Source organism: Gymnoscopelus microlampas, assembly GCF_963454915.1.
Source record: "Gymnoscopelus microlampas genome assembly, chromosome: 18".
NCBI classification, from domain to species: domain Eukaryota; kingdom Metazoa; phylum Chordata; class Actinopteri; order Myctophiformes; family Myctophidae; genus Gymnoscopelus; species Gymnoscopelus microlampas.
Window position 1 is genome coordinate 30,687,359 of NC_139955.1, and position 23,491 is coordinate 30,710,849.

A 23,491-nucleotide genomic window follows, 5' to 3' on the forward strand; every position below is an offset into this window, starting at 1 on the left:
TAGGGGTCCGACTGAGTCCACTTCAAGATGCCTGAGTGTCATTTTCAATACATAACAGCACAAATAATTGCAGTGAAAATCTCTAAATATGCAGTATTTACCTAATATAAATTGTGAGCTTACTGAGCAACAAGAAATGGATTAGGACTAAATGAAGTTTTCCCTCCAAAGTCTTTGAATATACAGTATATTTCAAATGTCATGCAGATGTCAGCATATGTCAGCAGAAAATTGCATCATAATTTATTTTTATTTTATTTTTTGTCTGGGGAAACAGCTTGCCCTCCACTCTAATTATGCCCCCTCAGAATTTTGGCTTGTATAGGGACTTTGTTTCACAATGAGCACTCGGATGAGTAAATAGAAAGAAAAGGTGGTGCATGGAGGCCGAAGAAGCTCTAAAGGAAGAGGAAAACATAATCATTGCATATATTAACCATTGCATAGAGAAGCCTGGTGCAAAGCGATGATGAATTTCAATTATCTCTACTCAATGAAACGCTGGCCTGGTGGCGGCACGGCCATCTGAAATGGGCGATGGGGAAATGAGCGGACAAACAGTGCAAACGTGATGGCGCTGATCTCTGTAAGGATGTGCGTGGTTAGGCTCATTCCAGTTCCTTCATAAACTATCACAGGTACAGTTTCTTTCTGAGCTACATCAACGCATGTAAAAATGTCGTCGAATGGGAGTGACAGTTAATTAAGGTACAGTAGGTGTTTCTTATCTTTATAATTTACTACATATATTCCTCTCAGCTGCGGGAGCGGCAGGTTGGCTTCACAGGGATAGGTATGGGGGGAGGAGGGGGGACGGGGTTTGGGGTTGGCCGGGGGTTGTCACATTAAGAGGGTCAAGCAAGGAAGCGGTAATAAACAATGTAAACAGATTCATGTGTCAAGTACAGTGTCCATGAGCACAACAAGGAAGCGACAAGGACCTGCTCCGCTCCATCCTGGGGGATGGATGGACTCACTTTTTCTAAATCAGTAGAACTCAAAGAGTAGTTGTACGCGGCGCCGTCTTAAGAAACAAAACAACGGAAGCATTTGAGGAGTTTGAGATCCGGTTCCCACTGATCACATGGGACAGTGTTGACTACGTCCCACAGGTCCTGTGAGGCTGAAAGCTGCAGCAGATCGTTGCACAGCCATGGTGACAGTGTTTCCAATTGGCACATATAAAGTAATGGAACAATAATGCAATAAGTTATTAAATCAATTAAGGACAGGAAAGAGGACCAACGTTGACCACAGCTTATATAAAGTAACCTTTTTCACCATTCACACCTGTCACATTTCCTGCATCAACAAGTCTGTCTTTGCCCACGGTTTTCTTTTTTTTCTCCTTTCCATCCGACGTGTGATCGACAGCGGCCACATTGACCGCATGAAATCTCAGAGTTTCTGGTTTCAGCAGTTAGAGGTTTCAAGGCGAGGGTGGGTGGGTGGGGGTTGGACAGGGGAGAAAAGCATCGACAAGTGCTCGCAATACACATTGAAGCAAATCTAGATATATAGGACTCGTGATCCTTGCATCACTTTAATTTATGGAAGCCCCGGAAAAAAAGCTGTTCCTCCTTTCTTTAAAAATCCCTCTGTTTTTTTCCCATATACCCGCCTCGTTCAACAAAGTGTTGAGATATTTTTTTCCCCATTTATGATATATATATATGAATATATTACAGTGCTGTAGATCCTCACAACCCCCACTCCACCCCCAACTACCCCCCCCCCCACAGCTTTATCTGTAGAATGCAACATTTAGTCTTCGAGTTGTTAACGAAAAAAAACAAAACACAAGACCCCTTTTTATGAGATCCTCTCCTCGTCGGTCCAGCTGTCGGTCACCGGCTCCGCAGTTTTTGGGTTATGAAAAGTCAGTGAAAAGTCTTCGTGTTTACGTTTTCATTTTTCATCTTTTTGTAAATACAGTATATTGCCACATTCATATTTCATGCATTTTACTGCATTGCTATTGCACTGGTCCGGATTATTTAGGAGAAGTGTGGGGGTGGGGGGGTGGGGGGGAGGGGGTTGGAGAGGCTTGGTGTTGGGTGGGGACAGTGGAAGGGAGAAGGGGAAAAAAGCACATACGCTAAATAAATAAATAAATACATAAATAGAGGACTATTGATGAATTCATATGTTCCGGGAATCAAACTTCAAAACAACTAAGGTGGCGGTCGGGCCAGGAAGAAGATGAGAGAGGGAGGACGGGGCGTATCGGGTGATGAGAAGAGAATAAGACAGTAGGTAAGAAGGAGGAGGAAGGGGTGGGGGTCAATGATGTCTCCTATTAGAACTCTTTCTTTCTTCCCTTCCTTGCTTTCTTCCTTCCTCCCCATCTGCCTTCCTTCCTTCCTTGCTTGCTTCCTCTCCTTCACTCACTGTGTCCTCTCCTTCTTCTTAAGTCATATTGTGGACATCCTCGCTGCGTATGATCTTATAGGTGATCCAGTAGAAAATGTTAAAGATAAGGAAGACGAGCGGGAAGGCCACGCGGGACACGGTGTCGATGCGCTTGGCGCGGCTGACGAAGAGCTTCTTCATCTCCTCCACGGTCTTCTCGCCGGGGCCAGGGGGCGGGGGGCCCGGGGCCGGGGCGTTGTTGTTGTTGCCCTTGATGGCCATGCCGTCCTTGGCCTGCAGGCACGCCGGGCCCATGCCGTAGCCGGCGAAACTGAAGCGGCCCTCGCCTGTCTCATCCTCCTGCAACACAGGCCAATACTCATTCTGTTAGGAAATCAACCAGAGAGAAATCAACCAGAGACGTTATGATGTTGCCGTGTGTGTGTGTGTGTGTGTGTGTGTGTGTGTGTGTGTGTGTGTGTGTGTGTGTGTGTGTGTGTGTGTGTGTGTGTGTGTGTGTGTGTGTGTGTGTGTGTGTGTGTCTGTGTGTGTGTGTGTGTGTGTGTGTGTGTGTGTTGAATGTGAGGGTATTGGTATGTATGTGTGTTCTTTCTTTATGGCCATAAAGATTTATATTTCTTCTTTGTGAATATGTGTTCTGTTTGAGTGAATCTGTCAACACAATATTTACATTGGGGACTTAATTTCGTTAAAAGGAAAATTCTGGTGTTTAAAAAAAAACAAAAACATTTTACATAATTTCCTCTCCTCTTACATTGCATTTTCCAACATTTCCTGTACCTATTGTTTTGTTGTTTAGGTTTCCTTTTCTAAAGTTATAGGTAAGGACTGATGATGTCATCAACATGTGCCAACAGGACAAATGGCATAAACATGGTACCAAGCTAGGAGTGTCCCACACATAAACTATGTTTGGAAAATAGATTTAGCAAACAGCTTTCCTTTCCAGAGCAAAATCGGCCCACTGTGAAGAAAGATTCTAATATTATTCGTCATCTTTGGTCGGATGGTATTTTTTTCCAAACTACAGTAAAACATCTAATGAACAGATCAAGGTAATCCAACTTTTAATTACCCACCATCAAATTATGGCACACATGGTTTATATAATTAGCAAATCTATGTTTTTTGTTGTTGGCACATGTCTCTTGAAGAGCACCTTCTCTTTTATCCCTACTGCCCCTCTACCAGTGTGACACTTTGACTCTTACTTTGCACTTCCTGCTGTGAAAATGGTGATATTTGTGTGTTATTTAGATGCCTTGTTTGTATGTTACAATTTACACAATTTAGGCATTTAGCAGATACTCTTATCCAAAGCGACTTACACAAAGCAAGGTAATCACATACATGTTGCTTACTTGTTGTCCCAAGTAGTACATCCTTACTCTGTAATAGAGTGCTACAGTTTGCAGTCTTAAAACCCTGTAGTGACTTCACCAGATGACCAATGACATTTGACATAGAGCTTTAGATTTATGCAGAAAGGTAACTGTGGTTAATATAAGCCTAAAAGAGTTTAACATTTTGTTCTGTGACAAAATTGGCTGTGTGTGTGTGTGTGTGTGTGTGTGTGTGCCTGCCTGCCTGCGTGCGTGCGTGCGTGCGTGCGTGCGTGTGTGTGTGTGCATGCGTGCGTGTGTGTCTTTAAGAAGTATGTTGATTTCGTGGAGATTATCTTGTTGAACAAAACAAGATAATATCATAAGCCTTTGATATTAACTACCCTAGATTATTTCTTGAAGCTGTATTATGTAAGGTGTTTTTAGTGAATAAAATTGATTTTGTCCAATCTGTATGGTACAGTATGTTAATACAATATAAATGATACCATAGGAGTGGTTGTATTTTGTCTCCCTGATCTTCTATTGAGATATTTAGTTCTTGTGTCTAAATTAGACACAACATTTGACACAAATTTATTTTTTTTCTTTTTCTGCTTCATTTGACAGTGAGTAGAGAGACAGGAAAGGCAGGAGATGACATGCAGCAAAGGGCCTCAGGGTGAATATATGAACCCAGGACAGCTGCAGGAAGGACTTAGTCTTCATATACCTGCTCCACCAGGTAAGCTACCGTTGCATGACATGGCACTTATTTTGACCTCGCACTTTGTAAGTCACTCTGGATAAGAGCATGACGTCTGCTAAATGCCCCAAAAATGCATTGTTAAGTGTAATATGGCAGCATGGCACATGCTGTGATGGCTACATGCTGTGAGGGTTATTATTTAATTGGCACAAGGAGTGTGTTGAAAGTGTATGGAATTGAGCATTCCTGTCATAGTTCAAACATTTGAGACAGATAGGTAAATAGTACGTATACGCATGCACAAAAATAACTTTCATATACTGTACATTTAACACTAGCATATAATACAATGCCATTGCCTACTGAACATTACTAGAGGTTCACACCTATATTGCACCGCCGATCTGACCGATCGCATTTGACTCCATATTATGTGCATCTCCATACAGTACAGTATGTGCATTTGACGGTGCCCCTTCTGTCGTGTCTGACATCAGTGCTTGTTGGAAATCTCAATGGTTTCGGTTGTGTCTGACATCAGTTCATATTGAATGGTTTCTGTTGTGTCTGACATCAGTGCATGCTGAAAATATCCATATGTGCATTTGACACGGTTTCTGTTGTTACTTGTTTCTGACATCAGTGCATGTTTATCTCCATAATATTATGGTGCATTTGACTCCATATACAGTATGTGCATTTGACAGGGCTACTGTATATGTGCATTTGACTCCATATATGTGCATTTGACTCCATATATGTGCATTTGACTCCATATATATGTGCATTTGACTCCATATATATGTGCATTTGACGGAGGCCCCCCAAGGGCCACAGTGATGGTTTCTGTTGTGTCTGACATCAGTGCTGACGGGGGGGGGGGGGGGGGGGCACAATGTGCATTTGACTCCATATATGTGCGGTGGTTCTCCGACTGACCGACGGCATCACCCATTAGGCAATTTTAATATAGGAAGGATACAATTTCACACTAGCACACATAGTAATGAACATTTAAATCGCAACTTTTACACACTAGCACACATATAGTGCCTAATAAACATTTAAATAACATATGGTGTACTGAAGTTCCAACAAAATCACACAGAACTGCCAGTTCTGTGTGATTTCACTTGATTGGACTGATCCACGAGCACTGTCCTAGGCCCCTTACTCAGGGTTATAGTTCTAGTCAGTGAATATAATCCCAAGCTTTGTCGTTTGTAATGTAGAAAATATGCTCTTTTGTCACCGATCTTATCATTTTTGTTTATAGTCTAATTATTCATGTCCACAAGTGATGACTTCACGCACTACAGTATTTGCTCACTAATAAGTAAACTATGTATACAATCTATAAAAAAAACTTATGCCAAATGTATGCAGATGTTTCAGCCTCATAGAGGCATGAGGTAAAGGTTAATTTAGGCATTTCCGGAGGGTACTAAATAGCTGCCAATCCAGTGACTCAAGCATAGTGACAATTTTAGTTGGTGGGTGAATATGAAGCTGTTATTTGAATGCATAGCTATTTTTGCTACTGACGTTCGGAAGTGTATTCAATGACAGTTTCTCGTACTCTGCTCTGCTGTACTCTACTACTATTTCCTATAGATCAGAATAACCTTGTGTGTCCTTCCAAAAGTCACGGGTTCGTACGGGTCAAAGCCGAACACTGTCTGCTGTCTAACGCGGCTCCGTTATCCGATGCCTCGGGATCATGGATGGGTTGGATTGCTCCACCGTCACTCAGAGTTACAACGCACTGCGTTTCATTTATTTCTTTATTTTCTTTGAACCTGAGCACGTAGCTGTTGTTGGATATTGGAAATCCTATCTATATTGTCCCCCCCGCTATTTCATTACAGGTGACACAATTACTTCATGCAGCAGCCCTTATCACTGAGCGCCAGTGAGGGTCCTTATCTGTCAGCCACACAGAGCCCCCCCCCCGCCCCCCCACACACATCCTTTCAAGGATTCAAACGCAAACATTGGGCGTCCCTCTATGAATTGAGATGGGTTGTGTGTGTGTGTGTGTGTGTGTGTGTGTGTGTGTGTGTGTGTGTGTGTGTGTGTGTGTGTGTGTGTGTGTGTGTGTGTGTGTGTGTGTGTGTGTGTGTGTGTGTGTGTGTGTGTGTGTGTGTGTGTGTGTGTGTGTGTGTGTGTGTGTGCGTGCGTGTGTATTTATTTGTGTGGTACCAGGCAGCAGTTCTCCTCTCCTCTCCTCTCTCTCTGAGATCCATTTTTAGAACCCATGTCCCCGTTCTGTCCTTGCCTCCATGCCACCCCATTTATAACTGTTAATACATGTTGGGGTGGACTCGCATGCGCTGACATGTGCACGCATGAGCACGCACACACATCACATCATCTGAACACATGAGTACAGGTGTGTGTGTGTGTGTGTGTGTGTGTGTGTGTGTGTGTGTGTGTGTGTGTGTGTGTGTGTGTGTGTGTGTGTGTGTGTGTGTGTGTGTGTGTGTGTGTGTGTGTGTGTGTGTGTGTGTGTGTGTGTGTGTGTGTGTGTGTGTGTGTGTGTGTGAACCTCAGACTCCCACCAGCAGAGTGAGCATGTCTCAGCATCCTTCCATTCAAGTATGTGTGTGTCATAGATACACAAACTCTAAACTGCTCAATAAGAGGTAATCCCAGTCATGGCCTTTTATTGAATCATAACTGCATGGTAAAATAGACTTCATCCTTGCACCAAGTCTCCCATAAACAGTTTGAAGAGCTATTCTTATGAGCAAACATTATAACTGTTAAATGCTACTCTGCATCTATTGTCCGACTATTATTTTAAATGTTTTAAAGTTATTCCTTTCCCTTCGGTTTCAAGTTAACTGTTGTTTGGCTTGATCACGAGACACAGGTCAAAGTTCACCAACTATAATGCTGCCTCTACCTCACCAGATGACATGATCTATATAGGATAGAATCTATAGGATAGAATCTATCCTATATCATCGGATCATAAAAACGACAGGCGACTTGTTGCCAGCCGTGGAGTGCGCGCGGTAATGTCCACAGTGTTAATCAAATTTCAATTTTACAAATGAATACATTGACACTGAGGATTTTTTACTGTGCACACATACACACCTGCTGACTACGCACTATTTAAAAACAGAATAGAACCCTCCAAGTGATGATTGGTTCGGTGCCAAAGTGTCTTATAGAGTCTTTTTATAACCGAGTACATTTTGCTGAATAGCGTGCGTTGACCTCTGACGGATGGCTGCTTCGGTAAATATGAGCAAATGCCTAGCCGGCTGGCTCGCTGTCTAGCTAGCACCACGTCACTCTGCGCGTTCCCATAACTTTAAACCCCCCCTTCATTCTCACCCCCTCCCCCCACCTTGCTCCATCCCGACCTCTCCACGTCCTTCAGTGACGGCGGGTCCTGCCATTTCTAAGTATTACAGATGCTCCACTTTATTCTCACCGCCAACATGATTAATGTGAGGTGGGGGGGGGGGGGGGGGGGGGGGGCTGTAAAAGGAGAGAAGGGGGGAGAGGGATAGAGAGAAGGGGAGGAAAGAAGGAGGGGGAGAGAGGCTGGGTGGGATATCAGGAGGAAGTAGCAGTGAGAGGAGGACGGGGAGCAGTGTTGCGAGGTCTGCTTATTGTAATTTTCCTTCGAGGAAATAGCAGATCTACAAGCGACGCATTGTGAGCTTGTAGATCTGCTATTTTCAAATAGCTGATGCATGTTTAAAGTGCTCGTGTGGCCCATATAGTCGCTTCTTTTGGGCTTGTTCTCATAGACCTGGTTGCTTGTTTCTGTCACAGAATCTGGCAACACTGAAGGGGAGGTATGTTGTGGAGGCATGCTCATCACTCGTTCACTCCTCCCTTCTCACTGTATTTATGCTCCTCTCTTTCTTTCTCTCTTTCATTCACTCTCTCACACGTTCTCTCTTAGTCTAACTCTCTCTCTCTCTCTCTCTCTCTCTCTCTCTCTCTCTCTCTCTCTCTCTCTCTCTCTCTCTCTCTCTGCGTCATACCGATTCTGCTTCAGCGATTCATTAGTTCTATAGTCTAATTAAAACTCCTCCATTAACACACAGCCACGCCTGCACCCAGACACACTATCCCAGGGAGGGGGGGGGGGGGGGGGGTGAAGGAGAGGGGGGAGGTGATAAATAGAGGAGAGGAACGGAGCTTTGCCCTTTGGGTTGGACTGCAGGAGCGATTTATGGCCACACGTTGGAGATGTAGCTCTCCTCTCCTCTCATCGCCTCCTTTTTCTACCGCCCCCCCCCACCCTCCCCCCTTTTCTTCTCCTCCTTATCCTCTTAACTGCGTTTCAAAGTGTTGAGTTATGGTGTGCGGCATGATGCAGAGAGAGAGGGAGAGAGAGAGAGAGAGAGTTAGACAAAGAGAGAGGCGATGTGAAAGAAAAGAGTGGCGGTGGGGAGGGGAAGAGAGAAATTGTGAAAGAAGAAAATAAGTGAAAGAAAGAGAAACAGATGGGGCACAAGGAAAAAGAGAGACATATGGAGAGAGAGAGAGAGAGAGAGAGAGAGAGAGAGAGAGAGAGAGAGAGAGAGAGAGAGAGAGAGAGAGAGAGAGAGAGAGAGAGAGAGAGAGAGAGAGAGAGAGAGAGAGAGAGAGAGAGAGAGAGAGAGAGAGAGAGAGAGAGAGAGAGAGAGAGAGAGAGAGAGACACACACACACACACAGAGAGACAGAGAGACAGACAGACAGAGAGAGAGAGTCCCCTTGGCTCGCTCTCATCTATCATGCTTTCCTCTCCTGATTGATGCATTTATATCTCTTAGCCCGCTGATGTGATGAATTAGGAGGAGCCAGGACTCCCAAATGCATGGGGGATGCAATATCTGCAACCATCTCCTCTCTGCAAATATTACCCTTTGCATACTTGTTTTAGGGCGCCCTCATTTACATAAACCTGTTTTGGAAGGTGTCACCCCTAACTATCGTCTGTATCTATCTGCTGACAGGGGCTGGAGGGATTTCATGGCTTGTGTCGCGTTGTTGCGTGACTCCCCCCCCCCCCCCCTCTCCCCCCAAAGCAATTTCAGCTTTCAGAGTAGCATGGAGAAAAAAAAAACTGAAGATATGTCCTCCTTTCTTATTCATTTTCCCTTGGATTCATTTCCAGCTGTCCCTTCTCCCTCTCTTACTCTATTGCCCCCGCCCCCCCATAAATCCCCCTCTTTGTTTCTCTCATGCGTCTTCCTCTTTAACCACATGAACCCTATCGTTCCCCATTCTGGGCAAAACAAGCGAACGAAATAGGTGAAAATTGAGAGAGATTTGGTGTAGAGGGAAAAACAGGAGGGGACCAAGTATAGACCCGTCGGGACCCCAGTCAACTAAGTATATACGGTTTCAGTGGATAAAGCCGCTGGAAGCTTCTCAGGATGTTTGAGGATTAATATGACGGTGGATATGAGTGTATCGACTCGACAGAGTGCTGGGGTAGTCTTATCTGGACTCATGTTTACTCTGGCGCCCCTGCCTCTGCTCTAGGATTGGCCAAAGAAAAGGAGAATATTGTTCAACACTTATCACTGTCTTTGGACATGGACACCAGGTTGCGTCTGGGTGAGATTTGAGAGTCTCTCGGCTCATTAAATCACTCAACTGATGAGATTCTGCATAATGTAGCCTCCTCCAGTTCGTCCGTTCTATGGCTGAGCCCGAGTCAACTTCACAGTAAAACCAAAGTGTTAATTTAACTCTGAGAGTGCTCTGTACATTAGCGAAGGATTTTTTTCAATTCAAAATACATACAGTGCCAATGTGAGGGTTTCTATCTATTCTGAAAATGCAGTCTTATCATGGAACCCAATGTATTCATGTCAAGTCAATTTAATGTATGTAGCACATACAATGTAAACTCAATGTGCTTCACAAAAAGAAACTATGGAACATCTGCATATATATAAATAGAAATACAATGTACAATAATCCCTACCACACACTCATAAAATAAAGCAATAAAAAGAAAAACCTCATCATTCATCCACACATTTACATGATACAGCATTTATGACCCATTAATACTCCACCCCATAACTAACGCATTTATCCACACAGGATACACGTACACACACACATACTGTAGAGAGAGACTGACTAACCATGAGCCTGATCGAATAGGTAGGTCTTAAAGGGCAAGACCACTTTGGTAGAGGTTTGGGTTGTGTAGTTACCTTGCCATGATGTAACTCCAAAGGTGGGCAAGAAATAAAAAAATAATTGCTCCATTGATTAGAAATTGTTAATTCAAAATATGCTCCTCATTGACTTACATTGTATGGTAAAACAGCTCTCAAAGTCACTCTTTTAGCATGTGAATAAACGTAAAAAAAGTTGATTCAGACAATATAGAACATCACCAAACCCAGTACTGTTTTTTTTTTTTTATAAAAATGTCAACTTCCTGTTGATTTTGCCATTTTTAATAAGTAGAAAACCCGGACTGGATCGGCGGATCCGGATCCAGATCTTCAAATAGTAAAATCAACAGGAAGTTGACATTTTCATTAAAAAAACAAACAGTACTGGGTTTGGTGATGCTCTATATTGTCTGAATCAGCTATATTTGGGTTCATTTATGTGCTAAAAGAGTGACTTTGAGAACTGTTTTACCGTACAATGTAAGTCAATGAGGAGCATATTTTGAATTATCAATTTCTAATCAATGGAGCAATTATTTTTGATTTCTTGCCCATCTTTGGAGTTACATCATGGCAAGGTAACTACACAACCCAAACCTCTACCAAAGTGGTCTTATCCTTTAAGCCTGCTTTTAAAAGATGGCACAGTTGTAGCAGACCTCCGGGTCACCAGGTGGATTACTCCAGGGCATAGGACCATAATGACTAAAAGCACCGTCACCAGATTTAGATAAAGATTCTTGGTACAGTTAAGGAGACCGGTGTCTGATTTGACAGATCTGATTGGCTTTCAGGCAGTGAGCAAGACATGTTTTGTGTATCCTCCTCACTTATGCTGTGACGTGTCAGTACGATGTTGTGATAATTAATGCATCCAGCATTAGATGGAGACGCATGAGCAGACCAGCGGGTGAGACACTGAGGCACAAAGCGCTTTGAGTAAGTTTGAGTACTTAGAAAAGCGCCATAAAAATGCAATTCATTATTATTATTATTATTATTATTAAAGCAAGCAGGCACGGGATTGAAAACAAATAAAATAATAAAGTGTAGTTGATTGACGGTGCCAGGGGTTTTGTACCCCCCCAGAGCTTGGTGCAGTGGGCTGCAGGCCCTTGCGTTAAAGGAGAGATCCAGACATTTTAAGTGTTATCTTTGATGTGTCGCTAATCACTCACCAAACATTTTTTTTCTACTACTGCTCATCGTGAAGTCTCATGATACTCAAACATGCACTGAATGTCGCGAACGAGCTATCGTTCGTGCAGAGCGAGATGACGCTGGTTGCTTGTTTCTTCCACAGACCAGGTTCTGTGAGCGAAACAAGCAACCAGGGTCATCTCGTTCTGCTTTTTTCACTCTTACACGGGCTCCCATTATGCCAACGGAGGGGGTCGCCAGACTGGACGACAGGGGACTCTCTGGAATAACTCAACGTCCCTTTCAATGTTGGTGAGTGATTAGCGACACATCAAAGATAACACTTAAAATGTCTGGATCTCTCCTTTAATCCGGGCCTGAACGTAGCAGTGTGCACCAACAGTGTAACACAGTGCCAGCGCCACGGAGGGGCGTAGAGGCGAACAGTGTGGTGTCGGGAAATAAAAATCCCATTCATTTTTTCTATAGAGAAATTGTATTATCAGCTATAATGTCGTAACAATCCAAAGTAAATTTACCACAAGGGTCCTGGTTGTAAAATGGTGCTGAATGCTCCCGTAAAAGCCACACGTCTCTTTGCAATCAATCTAGTTTAAAGGAAAAACTTTAGTGTAGCAGTGCATGTCTCTGATGGGTGGAGCTAGCGTTTCAATGGAAATGTTATGGCCAGTGTTGCCAGATTCTGTGATAGAAACAAGCAACCAGGTCTAGGAAAACCAGCCCAAAAGAAGCGACTATGGACTATGAGCGCTTTAACACATACATCAGCTATTTGAAAATAGCAGATCTACAAGCTCACAACGCGTCGCGATGCGACGCGTTGTGAGCTTGTAGATCGGCTATTTTCAAATAAAATCTTGCGGGGAAATTATAATAAGCAGATCTGGCAACCCTGGTTATGGCCATCAAGTTTCTGCTATCCTAAGTCCCACAGACCGGAGACACAAACGTAAATTGTCGTTGAAAATCACTATCAGTCAAGATTTTACCACATTATTGACAATAAAAAGACTATAATAAAGAAAACGATTAAAGTTAAAAAGAAGAAAGCTAAACAATCGTTTTGTCTGACAGCATTGGAAAGGCTAATGGATAATGGCTTATGGGAGAAGTAGTTCCTTTAATCTTAAAATATGTACACAGTCCTTGTACCTTCACCTTTTTTTATCCGTTTTCCAATTCCTTTTCAAATCAATGTTTCAAATCAATCAAATGTTTTATGATCATGAATGATTCACCAGTATGCTGGTTGGCTTGATTCCAGGCTAAAACTCTTAATATAAGCATTTTCTGAAACGACTATGGAGAAAATGAATGGGATTTCTACTTTCGTCATCAGTTCCTGTGAAAAACATGGTGGCCACTGTTATGCTCTATTTAGGGGCAATGCCAGCTACAGATTGGACTTTTTGCCCCCCCCTCCCCCCCATCCAGTTTGACCAGTACCCCACCAACATGTTATTATTTAATAATAAAAAATCACACCCAGTGTGAAGTGGGCGGTGTGTGGTCATCACAACATGACTCACTTTAAAAAAAGGATAATTGACTTTTTTTAAAGTCCATACTGCTATTCATAGGGCTGCACATGTGTCATGTGTTTCGCTAGCCAATCACAGTCCTGAATTTGCAAAGTCAGCCAATCACATTACAGTTAGTGGTGATGACACTAGCTGTAATGTGATTGGCTGATATGAAAAAAGTATCAATTTGCATTAACAATGGAAGGGTTAGGGGGTACACACATTTTTTGGTCGGTGTCCAAAACTCACTTATACGGGGCGGCTACACCGCCCCAAAAATCACACCCAGTGTGAAGTGAGCGGTGCTATTTATGAGCGAAGTTTTAAGTCAATTTCATCATGTGTCTCGCTAGCCAATCACAGCAATCCTTATCCTGAATACTTATCCTGCAAAGATAGGTATTCAGACCCTTTGCTGTGACACTTGTATATTTGCACCGCTCGGTGCTCAAAAACAACAGTGGTCATCACAGTGATGGAAGCTCACTTAAAAAAAAGTATTTTTTTTAAGTGAGTGGTGATATTTATGAGTTATTCATTTCATCATGCGTCTCACTAGCCAATCACAGAACGTCACAGCCAATCAGCCAATCATAGTACAGCGAAAGACAAATTTTCGCGACGGAAAGAAAAACTTTCGCCACGGATGGGTCCCAAACCCACTTATAGGAGCGGCTACACCGCTCAAAAATGTTAAATATTGTATACATTATTAATAAATATTAAAAAATAAAGACATTTCCAAATGAATTCAAATGTTAGAAATACAGGCTAATACGAGGCTACAATTAGTGCAGAGTCAGATTCTTTTAAATCCTTCCACTAGGAGAGATAGAGGTTGCTGCAGTGAGCGTAATATGCCGAAAATGAATGGAATGACACCGTTCTCAGGGAGTTTCATGCAGGTCACAATCGTCGCCTTCAGCTCTACTAATGAGGAGTGAAAGGAATAAATAAAACATAAACGTAGGTCTGTTGTATTTTAGTTGATAATTGAGCACTGTCAAAATCCATTAGCCTAATGTGTTAGGCACTGAGGAACTGTCCAGGGTCCTGGAATTGTCACTATCTCACTCCCAGTGGTGGAAAAAGTACTCAAATGTTTAAGTAAAACTATCAATACCACAATGTAGAAGTACTCTGTTACAAGTAAAACGCCTGTGTTCAAAATGGTACTTGAGTAAAAGTACAAAAGTGTTGGCATCAAAATATACTTAGAGTACCAAAAGTAAAAGTACTGTGTTTGTGTTGTTTGAAAATAGCAGATCTACAAGCTCACAACGTGCCGCATATGTATTAAATAGGGCTAAAGTGGTTAATGTGTTTTATAATAATAATAATAATTTGTATCTGCACTAGTAACTAAAGTTTTCAAATAATTGTAGTGGAGTAAAAGTATAATATTTGCCTCTGAGATGTAGTGGAGTAGAAGTAAAAGTATTGAAAATGGGAAATACTCCAGGAAAGTAAAAACTCCTCAAAAGTGTACTTAAGTACAGTACTTGAGTGAATTACTTTACACCACTGCAGTGAAGTTTGTTTCCTCTCGCCGAGGAGGGGGCGACAAATTACATTAACTAACACATCACTGTGTTAGTGTGTTTTCTCTATGGATGACAACTTTCTTTACCATTATGTGTTTAGGTTTGAGGCAAGCCTACAAACAGGCATAATAAGTTACTGCTTTGTGCCTCGACTTGTCTGCTAGTGCTTTGATTGACAACCTAATTTGGTTGTGTTTCATTTGTTCATGTTTGTTGTTGGTGCATCATTTTACATATTGTTTTACAGTGCATCGTCGCGCATGTGAGCCTTTGTTATTTGGCCTAGAGGTGTTCAAAAATAAGAGAGAAGCTTTCAAATGCAACCAGTCTCATACTTCTATGATGAGATGGATACTTCTTATGTTCACAATGTGTTAATCATTGACCTTCTTGCCCGTACCAGTGGTATTGCATTTTTTGTCCTTTTACTATGAGTCACAGTATATTTTTCATAACTGATGACCATTTTGAACGCATAGCGCAGTTTGTTCGATTTTGAAATTCCATACAGCCCCATACAGCCCTTGGTCAACGTTTTCAGACCAAGGGCCCCTAGCTGAGAGAGATGAAGCAGGGACCCCCACTATTTTGTATAAAATTGTTTCAGATAAAACTTCTTTTTTTTTTTACTTTAACTGCTCTTTTTTCCCTCTACAACTATACCTCTTTGCCAAAAATAGCCGATTTACAAGCTCACAATGCCTCGCAGCGCAAGGCGTTGTGAGCTTGTAGATCTGCTATTTTTGCCTAAAGTTCTCCTAAGAATAGGGATTCTATAGGGTTCAAGTCAAGTGGTTAATGGAAAAGGTGAGGTCATCTATTATTCAAGCATTAGACTTTAGTATGTCACCAGGGGTTCAATTGTGCCGGAGCCGAGCTCCACTGATCTCCTCCTCCTGGCTGCGTTTTTCTTTGACACTAGGCTGCACACACACAATGCCAGATTTCCAACGTGCTGTAAAAACTAATAATAAATAAACAAATAGGGCATTTTTAGGTCAGTGTGCTGTAGATAGATAGACAGGAAACCAAGGCTAGAGAGAGAGCAGAGGCATGCTAACTTGCTGAGCCACAGGGCACCTCCAGTGTGCTTTTTTTTATTGTACTGTTTACAAAGTACCCAACTCTGCGTCTCTCTTCATCCTTTCCATTTTCAATCAGAAGTTGTATTTCCCCTGTTGTCTCCACCATTTTGTTTTGGCTCACTCACTGAGAGGGGAATTCACCTCTCCCTTCATTTTTCTGATTAGTGTAGCAATGGATGTGCATCAGGCACACTGGTAAACAATTACAGTAATAACCAGCATCATTGAAATTCTGACAGGTTGCCTACTATCTGTGCATGGTGCCAGAACGTGTCATAATGAAAAATACTGGTACAGTCAGTGTGCATGAAATTAAAAGCTCTAGTTAATGCACTTTTTAATGTTTTTCACTATATCAAAGCAGAGACTCATAATGCAAACAACCTCGAATTTATTAGTTGAGCTTTTGGTAGAAGACCTTCTTCAGGACATGTCCTAGAGAAGGTCTTGTGGTGAAAGCCGTGGCCCCCACTTTGAAAACCTGCTGTCTAGAGGTTAAGTGGGAGGGACTGTGGCCTATCGCTCTCGCTGTTTATTTACACTGGCTAATCCCCACTCTCTTATCTCCCCTTGTTTCCCAAAGCTGCAGCACAACCTCCCAGATCAAGGTGTTTAGAGAGACTAGCTTAATGAACAGGCAAATCATCATGGGAGAATGAACACACACACACACACACACACACACACACACACACACACACACACACACACACACACACACACACACACACACACACACACACACACACACACACACACACACACACACACACACACACACACACACACACACACACACACACACACACACACACACTCACACACACTCACACTCTAATCAAAGCTATCGTGACTAATGAGCTGATTATCAAAACAAACGTGTTTCATCCACTAATAGTAATACGTCTCTGTAAGTTGTAAAATGCCATCTTTCTGCTGAAGGGCAACTACTCCTCACTACTTTACTGATATGCTATAGTCTGACACTCCCCAAAACACCACCAACAACACCAACACCAACACCAACAACAACAACAACAACAACAACAACAACAACAACAACAACAGCATAGAGTGAGGGACATTGTTTAAAAGGGGCATCTGCCCCATTATGGCATCGGTACTGTATTTTGTTCATGTGTGCAGACGAATCTGTTATCTTGGAGAGAATATCAGACAATCTGTATTTCAGTTAGATAGTTAATTGTTATATTGTGTTTTTAACTGTTCTTACTTTTTTTTTATGTGAATTACAAAGAAAGTCTGAGTTATTGTACTGCCGTAAGTACACTTGGTAATAAGTATCCCTTAGCAAAGCTTCGGATAAATTAGAAGATAAAATTTGATTAGGTATCAAATAGAAGATACGTTAAAACGATAAACCCTCAGTAATTGTCAAGACGAATACAGTAATTTGGGGGTGGAGTGTGTGTGTGTGTGTGTGTGTGTGTGTGTGTGTGTGTGTGTGTGTGTGTGTGTGTGTGTGTGTGTGTGTGTGTGTGTGTGTGTGTGTGTGTGTGTGTGTGTGTGTGTGTGTGTGTGTGTGTGTGTGTGTGTGTGTGTGTGTGTGTGTGTGTGTGTGTGGCATTCCTTTTTAGTTTTTTTAATGTCCCATGTTTCCGCTCAGCTATTTCCATCCTCATGCTGAGAAGGACCTTTGGTAGCTTTCTACCTTGAGGCTGTTTAAAGCATGTCATCACTTATTTTAGCACCACACTGTGATACAGAACTGCACAGCGACTTCTTGGCCGATGTGATGTAGGCCAATTTATTTTTGATGCATTCAACAAAAATGGCTGCGTGTCATCTTATTGTCCACAATGCTCACATCCAGTGAGCTGTTTAAATGCATTTTGATTTATCTGCTGATAAATGATTCACAATATCCAAAAATAAAACACCAATTAAAATGTCTTCTAATGCTAAAATGTGGAGTAGTAGCCCCCCTGTGAAACACACACACACACACACACACACACACACACACACACACACACACACACACACACACACACACACACACACACACACACACACACACACACACACACACACACACACACACACACACACACACACACACACACACACACATATATATAGGGGGCTAAAGTGGTTAATGTATGTTTTATAATATAATAATTTATATCTGCAAAGTAACTAGTAACTTAAGTTTTCAAATAATTGTAGTGGAGTAAAAGTACAATATTTGCCTCTGAGATGTAGTGGACTAGAAGTAAAAGTATTGGAAATTGGAAATACTCCAGTAAAGTAAAAATACCTCACACCTGTACTTAAGTACAGTACTTGAGTACATGTACTTACTTACTTTACACCACTGTGAGGGCTGCATTGTTGGGGATTCCTTTTTTATACAATGACAGCAGGAAAACGTTAAATCCTACACCACACTTTCACTTCTGAAGGAGTTCTCTGTTTCACTCTGGAGAGTTGTGGTCTGTTTTAAAGCAGGGAACTGCTGCCAGCCAGGCCCATCCTTCAAGCATGAATGGCTGCTATTGATCTGCTCCTGTTTGGCAGTTGCCCTGCACGCCCACCAGGGGGGGACATCACTCTGTGTCACACCCCGCTCCCCCTCCCCTGCAGAGCAACACAGACGCGTTGACTCGCATCACTCTCCCGAGCGCCGCTTTCCTCGCCTCAGCCCCTCTCTCTCTGTTGCTTTTCCTCTCTGGCTATTTCTCTCTCCATTCTGCTCTCCATCTTCTTTCTGTTCTTTCTTCCTCTCTCTCATTCCACCGCTCTCTCGAATGACTGCAGTGTCTATTTCATGGGCTCTCTCTCTGTCGTTTTTATTTAAGACAAGTGTCTTAAACAAGTAGTACTGCAGGACTATGCACTTTCTCCCTATAGCTTTATTTCCCTTTCTCCCTCTCTCTCTCTCTCTCTCTCTCTCTCTCTCTCTCTCTCTCTCTCTCTCTCTCTCTCTCTCTGGACAATCAGTGTCACTAATGAATCAATAAAGCATCAGGGTGGAAAACACAGAAATCAGCACACCTGGGAATGCTGCTATGCTGCTGCAGCTTCCCTTCCTACAACATATAGCCAGTCAGCACTGAACCGTCCAAACAAATGTACTCGACATTATGGGGAGCCATGGAGCCTGAAGGCCAAGCCATCTAGGACAGGGAATGTCTGTCTGGCTGTATGGACACACACTAAAGGCTAAAGGCTTCCCCTGGGTATGACTGATCCCATGTCAGACGGCTGAACAGTATTTGTGCCAAGTTTAGTGCAGATCGGAGGAACCCCTCCAGGCCCCCAGGGGGCCTGGGGGGGTTCCTCCGATCTGTTCTTCCTATGCCCTAACCTGTCCCCCGATGGGGCCCCCTATTCTGATGGCAGACCCCTGAACAGTGTTTGTGCCAAGTTTGGTGCGGATCGGAGCAACGGTGCGCCTCGCAGTGACTTCAGTCCACGGTCCACCCTTCCTCTAGGCAATCTTAATAAACGGCAGGATAGTTGAAGCATTTATAAAGATTGCCCTCATCTATTTGGCCAAATGATACATAGAAGGTCACCACACTATGACATGCACTCAAGCAGCCAGCCTGTATATTGCGGCTTCGCCACTGAACACCACTATATGATTGTGTGCGGCTTCGTTCACACACTATTCCCATAGTAACTTGATACTGATTGCAGAAAATTGGACAGGGAGGCCACACCATTATTGTCTCCAGCCTGCCGAAATCCTCCCGTCTGTGTGTGTGTGTGTGTGTGTGTGTGTGTGTGTGTGTGAGCAGGTAATCTCTAACTCGCTGGGCCATTGCTATATTTTCTGCCATACCTTTTGCTACTACTCCTACAAATATCACACACAATCACACACATTATCTCTGGAGTCATATGATCGAGATGTATCAGTCCAATTTTTCATTTCCATTTCAATTGACTGACTTCCAAATTTTGCAGGCCCTGGATAGGCAACTTGGCCTGGCAGAGCCCTGCGCTCTGAGGAGCACAGTTTATAGACTCTATGTCTTGCCTTAAGTTAATTCCAAATGCCTTTAACTCATTAATGTTTTAACCCAAATCCCAGCCAATTCTCCACCAGGAATTTAGTTTTGTAATCATGACCTGGAATTTGTCCTCTGGAAGCTCTGAGGACTATTATTCTCTGTCTTATGTGGTGTGGTTGATTTAATTATCGTATCTTGTCTGGTTTTAATCCTACCGCAGTAGTAGTAACTGTTTACAATGTGTACAATTCTGTTAAGTGGGGGGAAAAAGTAGCAGGCAAATTAATAATCAGCATAATTTTCAATGAAACTGCCTATTCATCCCTACACTGAATATACTACGTTGCAAATGTGCTTGCTTTTCAGGTTTCTAGTTATAGCTTGAATATGGTTTAGGACCTTTATTCAACCGAAAAAGCAAAACCCGGAAATACCCCTGACGCAAGTATTACATCTTTGACATAGCCACAGATTATTGGGCTCTTGCCCAGTGCAACCATTTGCCCATCTCTGTGCGGTCTCTTAATGATAATGATACCATTAGTAACAGGGTTTCATTTGAGAATAAAATGTCTTCTGTTTTTTTTCCTTCTTTTCTACATCAACAAACCTCATTACTGCAAACACAAGAAATGTATTATTTCTCTTCTCTTCTCTTTGTTGAATTAGGTGAGAAAGGGCTTTAAGTGGGGGTTCTGCAGCATTGTCTTGTTTTATGGTGTGGAGCCTGCTAGTGACAGTTTCCTCTGCAGTGTGCTGAGTTCTGACTGATAGCCCTCTCAGGGCCCTGGGCTCTGTGCTGCCGATCACATTAGAGTCATATTAGAGCAACCGGACGGAGAGGTTAATTAAAAATGTGTGACGCTCGAGGACCGCAATTCTCGCTCTCTTTCTGTGTCTTTGTATGTCTCGCTCTCTGTTGCTCTGTTCTTTTTTTCTTCAGCAACAACTGCTCCTCCTCTTAGGAGGGCTGTGGACACTTCAGAAACCCGCCTACCAGTGACATCATCATTAGGCTTCTTTTTGAATAAAAAATCACACCCAGTGTGAAGTGGGCGGTGTGTGGTCATCACAACATGACTCACTTAAAAAAAAGGGGCTTTTTTTTAAGTCCATACTGCTATTCATAGGGCTTCACATGTGTGATGTGTTTCGCTAGCCAATCACAGTCCTGAATTTGCAAAGTCAGCCAATCACATTACAGCTAGTGGTGATGACACTAGCTGTAATGTGATTGGCTGACTTTGCAAAAGTATAGATTTGCATTGACTGTGGAAGGGTTAGGGGTGTAGACTGCGTTGTAGACTATTGGCCAATCACAGTGCAGGATTGGTCAGTGTCCAAAACTCACTTATAGGGGGCGGTTACACCGCCCCAAAAAACAAGGTTTTTAAAAACGCGAGAACAACAACTTTCCAGGAATAGAAAGCCTGCAGTTTCTATTAGCTTAGAATGCCCATCGACGATGTCACTGGTAGGCAGGTTTCTGAACTGTCCACAGCCCTCCTCTGAGACACAGACAGGGCAGACACAAATGGTACCACATTATAATGAGCATTAGTGAGGACCAATTATATGAAGATGGATATAAATTGAAAATGGGTGAAGTCGTCCTTTAAGGACATATGGTTACTGATTACTTGAAACACGACGAGTCATTTCTTTTACAGGATGACCTTTTTTATCTTGTGTCTTCTTGTGTGGTCAGACAAGCCAGTCTCTTTTTTTTTTGTCAAGTAGGGATTTGTTATTGCTTGACTCACTCAGGACAGAATGATATGGTAATGAACTCTTGTATGCATTATGAGCTAGGTTCCCACAGGGACCAGTCCTGCTAAAATGAATGCTAATGAGCTTTGGATGTGGCTTGTACCCCAGTGGCATGCACTACATTAGAAAGAAAACAATAAAAACATAAAATAAAAGAATAAAAATGAATAAATATTGAACTTGAACTGCTACACACACACAGCGAGGCCTTGAGGCTCGTGAGGCATGCCCGAGCGAGCTGCTAAACGAGTGATTTCCTGCGCCAAGTGGCGGATCGCTTCGCGCATCAACGGGCTTGCCGTCTAGCAGTTAGCCGTGGTGGACAGAATAGTTAATAATTGTTTCCAAATTGCATATATGCTGGATGTTGAGTTATTGAGGGAGGCTGAGTGAAACTATAACGTATTGCTAAGCTAGTTGGTCAGGGACGTTAAGTGGAATAAAAGGACCATAGTACACGCGTGTGTGTGTATGTGTGCGTGTGCGTGTGTGTGTGTACTGTATATCTTCTTTTTTTGGTTCCTATGATATAACAGGTGGTAGATGCACTAGAATTGGGTCAATCCTGGTCAACAGTTGGCTGCCTGTGGGAGACAGTGCCTCTCATTCCTCCCCTGTCAGAAAGAGGTGTGTGTGTGTGTGTGTGTGTGTGTGTGTGTGTGTGTGTGTGTGTGTGTGTGTGTGTGTGTGGGTGTGGGTGTGTGGTTTTTCCCTCATTCTAAAAAGAGTATGCACTGAATGGATCGAAACTAGTTCCTGTTGGTTATTTGTTAATTGATTAAGTAAAGTGGACTTAAAGGGTACACATGTGCTTTATAATGCCAGTGTGGACTGTTCTTATTTATAGTTAAATAAAAGTAATTTCACTATAAAATCATAAGTATAAAATCAAAATAAGTATAAAATCAAAATAAGTATAAAATCAAGACGTTTATAAAAAAAGTTGGAAAATATACTAAATAGTGGTTTAAAAAAACACACAATAAACAAACAACATAAATACCAGATAACCACGTGCGGGCACAAGCACACACACACGCACACACACACACACACACACACACACACACACACACACACACACACACACACACACACACACACACACACACACACACACACACACACACACACACACACACACACACACACACACACACACACACACACAGTGTTTTTGTCAGCACTCAGTCAAACAACACTTCCATATTGACTGACAGGTTTACTTCTTATTCAATACTAAAGCCTGGGACTGATAAATTCAACAGGACAGATAAAACTGATTGATTAAATGCTTTAAAAGACAGAACTAACCAAAGAATGACCAGTCTTTGGAAAAACTGACAGCATTATTTACTATAAGAATATGCAACTTAAGGGAAGAACTTAAAAAATATGTATTTCCAAAGCAGAGACGTTCAATCTTCATTTAGATCAAAATTACTGATGAAAAATGCAAGCTATTTGATGTCAAAACAAGAACAATGTGAGAGAATGAGACAACAGCTTTTGGGTATCATCTTAACCCATTTTGGGCGGGAACCCCTATTTGTAACTACCTTTCAGGGCGGGAACACCTTTTGGGGTTCTTGTTGCTATGTACAGTATATAGCAACATACATTTGTTGTAATTTTTTTTATATATATTTGAAGTTTTTCAGAAAACTTTCAGGAGGTCAGGATTTAGAAGGCGTTTTTAGAATCGGCCTCAGGTCTAAATGGGTTATAGTGGGACCACTTTTAATTTCAGAGATTTTATTCATCTCTATCTCCAAAAACATGTGTGTACATACACAAACACACACCCACACATGCACACACACATATATATAGCATATAAAACCTACACGCGCACACGCGCCCACAC

General features: G+C 42.4%; 1 protein-coding gene across 4 annotated transcripts in view; it reads right to left on the reverse strand.

The window, feature by feature from the left end:
- Window positions 1–2,158: 2,158 nt before the first annotated feature.
- glra1 (glycine receptor, alpha 1) overlaps window positions 2,159–23,491 on the reverse strand; it is a 119,217-nt gene continuing 97,884 nt past the window's right edge. For 3 of the 4 annotated variants that reach the window (XM_084041001.1, XM_084040999.1, XM_084040998.1), the window contains one exon: window positions 2,159–2,712. In XM_084041001.1, the coding sequence (XP_083897127.1) occupies window positions 2,410–2,712 (303 nt within the window). In that variant the 3' untranslated portion in view covers window positions 2,159–2,409. Of the gene's footprint in view, window positions 2,737–23,491 lie in introns of all 4 variants that reach the window. The other variant, XM_084041000.1, reaches the window with a different exon arrangement.